At 52.6% G+C, this 7,324-nt stretch overlaps 1 protein-coding gene across 1 annotated transcript; it reads left to right on the forward strand.

The window, feature by feature from the left end:
* The first annotated feature begins 1,123 nt into the window (after nt 1-1,123).
* Nucleotides 1,124-6,876, forward strand: SLC16A1 (solute carrier family 16 (monocarboxylate transporter), member 1). Its single transcript, XM_010012906.1, has 4 exons — nt 1,124-1,396; nt 4,476-4,619; nt 5,153-6,001; nt 6,494-6,876. The coding sequence occupies exons 1-4, from the start codon at nt 1,180-1,182 to the stop codon at nt 6,766-6,768; spliced, it is 1,485 nt and encodes a 494-aa protein (XP_010011208.1). The 5' UTR covers nt 1,124-1,179; the 3' UTR covers nt 6,769-6,876.
* Nucleotides 6,877-7,324: the final 448 nt, after the last annotated feature.

The following is a 7,324-nucleotide window of genomic DNA, read 5'->3' on the forward strand; positions in this document are numbered from 1 at the left end:
ACTGTAGTGATTCCTGGTGCTTTGCATACTGTAAACCAGGCTCGTGAGCAGCCGCTCTGGTTGTGTTTCCTCCCTTGGGCGGCTTGTGCTGCTCTCTGCTGCCTGAAGCAGCCGGATTCTTCAGAGCAGTCACAGTTCCAGGGTGCAATCCAGCCATGCAGCATGGGGAGTGAGTGCATCAGAACCCTGGCCCTGCAGGTCTCTGAACTGCTCCAAATCATCCTTTACCTGCTCAGGAAGATTCTATTCTTCATCAAGCCTGGATGACATTTCCCCTTTTATTTTGTTTTCTAATCCCTTCTGGTTTTGAGCTTTTAAGGTGAATTGTCTTGACACTGGGGTGCTTTTGTGAAACCCAGCATAACTTTTTTGGTAGGGGAGGACAGTTTGGCTGTAGCTGGGTCAGGGGGTTCTGGGCTTTGCTGGGGCTGCTCTGATTGGACCAATTTCCCCTCCCTGGGCAGCACTGGCAGCACATGGGAGCCTTCCCTGGGCACTGCTCAGGCTAAGTTTAGCCACAGCCCATGACCTTCAGTGTTAGAGGGTACGTTCTTGCAGAAGTGGAAGTGTCCTGGCTCATGCTTGTGGATTTATTTCCCTTGGCTTTTAATAACCCAGGTGTGCTGCTCCTGTTCTGGGTGGCCTGGGGCTTCCTGAGATTTTTGCAGTGTTTTAGGGTGTGCTGGGATCACACTCCTGGAGATGCTGCAAGGGCTCTGTTCTGGGCAGCAGAACCCCAATGAGTCTGGCTGTTGCCCTGCTCGACCCTCTGCACGTCCAGCCGCTGGTAGCCCTTCCTGCTTCACTGCTGTGCTCTGGCTGCTGCTGGCAAGGACATTCCCTGCCGTTTTTGGCTTAGGACAGAGTGTCATGTCTTAAATTTGTTGCTTATAAATACCTGCTAGCCAGGGCTCTTAAAGGCCACCTGCAATCTGAGCATGTGTTTTGGGTTGGTCTTACAAGTCTGGTGTGCTGGTGAGCCCCCAGTGCTCACCTATCAGATCAACTCTCCAGGAGGTGGTCCCGGGCACTGGTGCTGTGCCAACCTTGTGAGCAGGGATCAAGCCTTGCTGTTGGATGCCAGGGTGTGGGATGCAGCCATGTACTTTTGACTGAGGCAATACTTTGTCCTTTGCAGATCTTTGAACTCCAGCTGAGTCACTGCCAGCTTGGTTCAAGATGCCACCGGCTACCGGAGGCCCTGTGGGATACACCCCTCCTGAAGGAGGATGGGGATGGGCTGTGGTTGTTGGGGCCTTCATCTCCATTGGGTTTTCTTATGCCTTCCCCAAATCCATCACTGTGTTCTTCAAAGAGATTGAGGTCATCTTCAACGCGTCCAGCAGCAAAGTCTCATGGATCTCCTCCATCATGCTGGCGGTTATGTATGCAGGAGGTAAGTGCACTCAAGGCAGTAGTACATGTTCTCATGTGTTGTAGTACAGGATGATGTGGTTCTCCTGCTGGGTCTGGTTTGCACCTTGCTATAGTGACAACAACAGAACTTTGCTAGAAGCTGGAGTTCTCCTTATGTGAGACCAAAACTTCCCTTAGCAAGTTTGTCTAAAGAAGGTTGCTCAAAAAGTTCCATTTAATGCCCAGAATTCAAAAACCAGGTTAATCTGTCCTCTGCAAAGCTGTAAGTAAAATATTTCCGGGGAATTACAACTTGTGTAATTCTGCCCTTGTCCTTGTTACAGTGTGCTGCAGACACTGTCTGCTTCCAGTGCCTGCTCAAAGGCCAGGGGAGCTGCTGTGCCACGTGCAGGAGCCCTGCTCACAGAGTCTCTTTTAGATAAGACGTTGATTTTCTATTTATTTCTTTGTTTGAATTCAGCAAACGGCTATATGTAGGGATCTGTCCCCAGTTTCTGGTCAGCTCTGATGGCTCAGCTGTGCTCTGGAGTGCACTGAAACCTCATGCTCCCTTTTCTTTCTTGCCTCCCAGCAGCACCATAGGCAGCTTGTGCTGTTAGAAGGTGGCAGCATGCACTGGAAGTACAGAGACATGACCAGAATAAAGCAAAACTACTTAAACTGAGGCAGCTTCCCTCCCCCATCCTTCAGAAGCTACTTCTTGGAGCTTTTTAATCCCCAGGCTGTGCTTTATCCTTGTCTTTAACCAGCGAGGAGCGGGTGATGTGCTCCTGGCCCTGGCCTTGCTGGTCTCAAACCCGCCAGCAAACACAGCTTTGCACCAGGTTGCTCAGCTGAAAGAAATCCGAAATAGGAGCTGACTTGTGTCCACTTCAGAGGCACATTGGAGCTTGTCCCGCTGCCATCCGTGGCTGGCAAGCAGCCCGCGCCCTCCCTGCGTTTGTGCATCCAAAGTAGCTGACGTCAGCGCCCGGCCAGGCACGAGGCTTTTCCTCTGGGGGAACAGGCTCTGCTTTGTCCTCGCTCAGCTGGCGAAGCGACCAGCACATTTCCCTGCTCTGATGTTATAACAAGCTTGTAAACCTTGTAACTGCCTTAATGAGACTCAATCTGGGCCGTTCCTCCTCTCCTAATAGCTCGGAGCTGGTTCCCTGGGGTGGCACTGCCTGGAGTTGCCTGGCAGATGGGGTGAGAGCTCCTTCCTTCAGCCCCTTGTCCCTCTTCTTCCATGCTAACACTGCCCTGCTCCCACTGAAATCACAGAATCACAGAATGATTTGGGTTGGAAGGGACCTTAAAGCTCATCGTTCCAACCCTTTGCCACGGGCAGGGACAGCTTCCACTAGACCAGAGTGCTCCAAGCCCCGTCCAGCCTGGGTTGAATGTTTAATGTTGTCATTAAATCCCAGCAGCTAGCCTGTCTTGAACTTGCTTGCCTATCAGCTGGTGGCAGGGATGCTGAAGGTATCGCTGACCTGCCCATGTGCATCTCCCAGCTCCTGGAGCATGAGAACATTCTGTTTCCCCACTCAGTCATTCCAGAGCTCCTGCAGCTATTCACCCAGAGCCTTGTAGGGTCTGAATTGCACTGGAGCAGTCCCTGTATGCATCCCATTCTCCCCATCCCCCAGGGCACCTTCCTGTGGGAGCTGTGTGCTTGCTTGGAAGCAAAAAATGTAGCTCATGCTCTGGCAGAATGTTGTGAGCTGATGGTATCTTGCAGTGCTGGGGTAGCTCCTGTCCTGGGCAGGGCTGGGGGTGGCAGAGCAGCATGTCCTGCAGCCCCACGCAGTCGCTGTCAGGGTACAGGAATGTGATTGTCTTCAATACACTTTCCTCATCTCCACATTAGGATTAGGGAGGACTCTGGTTCTGTTACTTAATACTTTTTTATTTTTTGTATTCACAGCATGAATAATCAAGGCAGATCTGCTAACATTTGCTCAGAAAAGCTTCATGTGACTCTGTAATAGAGGAGTGGGTGGGAATTATTTTTTTCTTTCAATTAAAAAAGGGGGTTCTGGGGGAATCACCACCAGAGCACACGTTGCTGTCCTCAGCAGCTTCCTGCTCCCTGCCCTTGGAGCTGCTGCTCTGGCCTGGATTTCCAGGAGGAAAGGCCACTGCTGCCTTTAGACTCTGTCCAGGGGATCACGTTTGCTGAGTTCAAGGTCCAGATTTTGCAAAGAGCTGAGTGCTCTGTGAGGCTTGGGGTGATGTGGCAGCCCCCCCGGGTGCTGCTGCCTCGCATGGGACCGTGGCCCCTTCCCTACTGCTGGTGCCATCAGGTTGGTGTCGCTGTCACAGGCTGCTCTGGCTGGCATGTAGGCACTGTGCTGGCTGTGGGCTTCTGTAACCTTCTCCAGACTTTGTTTAAACTGGGCAAAAAGGTCAAGTAGCATCTGAGGACCCATGAATAACATGTTGACAACCTTGCTATCTGTTAATGGCAAAACTAGGTCTGTTAATATTCGATGGATGTTCATTCAGTTTATTTAAATATGTTTTAGTATCTGTAGAGCAAGCTTCGCAGTATCTAATCACTGTTTGCTTTGGATTAAAGCTCCTGATAATGAAGCACTTAAAAGGTGGGTGTGCAGAGCAATTGGGTTTTCCTGCCTTAGGGGTAGCAGTGAAAACAGAAGCACCCCTTCTCCCTGGGACTCTCTGGGATGGCTGCTCCTCTGTGAGCCCTTGTGGAGCTCTGCCTGTACGCATCAGAGCTGTTTCCTCACAGCTTCCGTTTTGATCAGAAACCTCTCTCTGGAGATGGGCAGTTGCTGTGCACTTGCTCTGCTGCCGAGACTCCAGCCTGTGGTGGGCAAGTGGCCATGGGCAGGGCAGCTGGTGCCCAGGCAGCTGCTGGTTTAGCTCTGAGCACCTTGCTCAGAGAAGTCTCAGCTTTCTGTGCACTAACCAGATGTCACTCTTATTATCAACAGCTGCCTCTGAACCTCCTGTCCCTTCCCCTTACCCCAGTTCCCTCACTGGGTGAAGCATGACTGTGCGAAAGTTACTGCCACAGGCTTCTAGTGTCCTTGTGTGCATGTCTTACGTGAAGGTAGCTCATCCCTTAGCATATCTCCTTCACTCCCCAGGTCCCATCAGTAGCATCCTGGTGAACAAGTACGGCAGTCGGCCTGTTGTGATCATAGGTGGCCTCCTTGCTGGGAGCGGGTTGATTTCAGCCTCCTTCTGCAACACGGTGGAGGAGCTCTACTTCTGCATTGGGGTTGTAGGAGGTAAGTGATGGCTGTGCCATAACGGGGCTGCAGTGGAGGTAAGTTCTCCTCTGAGGCAGCAAGAGGAGCAGTTTAAACCCAGTGATTTATTAAGGACTATCTGTGATGAAATGGCATAAATCCTGATTCCTGTTACATATTCTAATGAGGGATGGCCCTGGTGATGTAACATGGGGAGACTGTGCTGGTGACTGTACGTGGGACTGCTATTTGGTACAGACAGTAGAGAGCATCTGTTGTTACTGCCCCAGGTTAGGGTTGTGCCATGCCAGTTGACTTAAGGTTTGTCTTGAGCCAGGGTGGTTGTGGCTTCCTGATTGTGTGGTTTTGCTGCTGCCCTGGTGTCTCTCCCCAGTTCAGCAGCAGGGGCAAGTGCTGCTCATGCAGTTGGGATGTTAATACAGCCAAAAGGGAGCTGTGGAACCCTCAGAACCAAAACCCTGCTTGTTTTGCACCAGCCCTTCTTTCTGCTGGTGCTGCTGGCTTATGGGGATGATCAGGCTCCAAGCCTCTTGTTTCTCCTCTCCTTTCAGGCCTTGGACTTGCATTTAACTTGAACCCAGCCTTAACCATGATCGGCAAGTACTTCTATAAGAGGCGTCCCCTGGCCAATGGGCTGGCGATGGCGGGCAGCCCCGTGTTCCTCTCCACCCTGGCGCCCTTGAACCAGCTCTTCTTTGGCATCTTTGGCTGGCGTGGCAGCTTCCTCGTCCTCGGAGGTCTCTTGCTGAACTGTTGTGTTGCTGGATCCCTGATGCGGCCCATCGGCCCAAAGCCAGACCAGCTGAAGAAGGAGGTCGCTAAGGAGGCGCTGCAGGAGGCTGGGAAGGCTGGTGACACCAGCACAGACCTCATCGGTGGGAAGAGCAAGGAAGAGAAGAGCTCATTTTTCCAGACGATCAACAAGTTCTTGGACCTGACCCTGTTCAAGCACAGGGGCTTCCTGCTCTATCTCTCGGGCAACGTGGTCATGTTCTTCGGGCTGTTTGCTCCCTTGGTCTTCCTCAGCAATTATGCAAAGAGCAAAAAGATTAGTAACGAGTCTGCAGCTTTCCTGCTCTCCATCCTGGCCTTTGTAGACATGGTGGCCAGACCTTCCATGGGACTAGTGGCAAACACCAAGTGGATCAGACCCAGAATCCAGTATTTCTTTGCCATCGCTGTGATTTACAATGGGGTTTGTCACCTCTTGGCCCCCATGTCCACCAGCTATGCTGGCTTCTGTATTTATGCTGGCTTCTTTGGCTTTGCCTTCGGCTGGCTGAGCTCAGTCCTGTTTGAGACCCTGATGGACCTGGTGGGAGCGCAGCGGTTCTCCAGCGCCGTCGGCTTGGTGACCATTGTGGAGTGCTGCCCCGTGCTTCTGGGACCCCCTATGCTAGGTAGGGTGTGGTGTGCCTGTCCTGCCTGGCCTTGCTGCATGGTGGTGGGTCTTCTCGAGCCATGGGCAGCCCTCACCACTGGGGCAGGGATGATGGGGGTGAGCACCGGCTCTGGGGTCATCGCAGCATCTGAGGGATAGCTGAGGAAGTAGGGGCTGAGCCTCTGGCACAGGGTGGGGGAGCAGGTGCCTTAACTGTGAGGGTGCTGAGGCACTGGCACAGGGTGCCCAGAGAAGCTGTGGCTGCCCCATCCCTGGCAGTGTTCAAGGCCAGGTTGGACACAGGGGCTTGGAGCAACCTGCTCTAGTGGAAGGTGTGCCTGCCCGTGGCAGGGGGTTGGAACTGGATGAGCTTTAAGGTCCCTTCCAAAACACTCTATGCATAGAGGCCTGAAGCTGAGGGTGATGGGCTTGGGCTGCTCTTGGGAACATCTCCAGAACCTGGAGCGGTTCTGGGGGTATCTCGCTAAGGTGTCCCCTCTCTGTCCCTCAGGGAAGCTCAATGACATGTACGGTGACTACAAGTACACGTACTGGGCCTGCGGGGTCATCCTCGTCATCTCTGGGATCTACCTTTTCGTTGGGATGGGCATCAACTACCGCCTGGTGGCAAAGGAACAGAAGGCGGAGAAGGCGAAGCACGAAGGGAAGGAGGAGGAGACCAACGTCGACGAAGCTGGGAAGCAGAAAGAGGCAAACAACGATGTGGCTCCCTCGTCTCAGAAGAGTGGGGAGGATGGTGTCAAAGAGGAGGAGAGCCACATGTGAGGGACAGGTCTCAATCCCAGAGTGTCGGGGAAGTGCTGCTGCCCTGGCGCAGTGGCTGGGGCACTGCTCCGTTGGCGCTGGGCAGCCGTGAGAAGTGTTTAAACCAGGAGTTCATTTTTTTTAACTAGGCTGAGTTCTTTTTCCATCTGTGTTCAACAAAGATTCAACAGGGCTACACTTACGCAGTATCCTTGTTTGGGGGGGGAAGAAAGGGAGGGCTTTTTATAGTTCGGCTTTTTAACAGTAAGATGAATGTACTAATATGTGCCTTATAGTCTTCATTTCTAGCTGAATCTGGAGGAGCCTTAACTGTAAACTGTGCTTTAACTCTGTATTCTGTTTGGGGTGGGGGGGTGGGTGTTGGTGTGTTTGGAGTTTTGTTAAAAAGCCATAAAAAAGCAGGATACTGGATTTGTTGAAGCACGATGGGCTTCAGGGCCAGCCCCCGATGAATACTGCTTCACACGCTTCTTACCGCAGGCCCTCTGCGGAGGGGAGACTGGGCATGGGGCAGGGCGGTCTGATCTCCTGTGCCTGGTGCCTCTTGGTTCTGTAG

The sequence above is a fragment of the Nestor notabilis genome, unplaced genomic scaffold (genome assembly GCF_000696875.1).
Source record: "Nestor notabilis isolate BGI_N333 unplaced genomic scaffold, ASM69687v1 scaffold8694, whole genome shotgun sequence".
In the NCBI taxonomy this organism is placed as follows: domain Eukaryota; kingdom Metazoa; phylum Chordata; class Aves; order Psittaciformes; family Psittacidae; genus Nestor; species Nestor notabilis.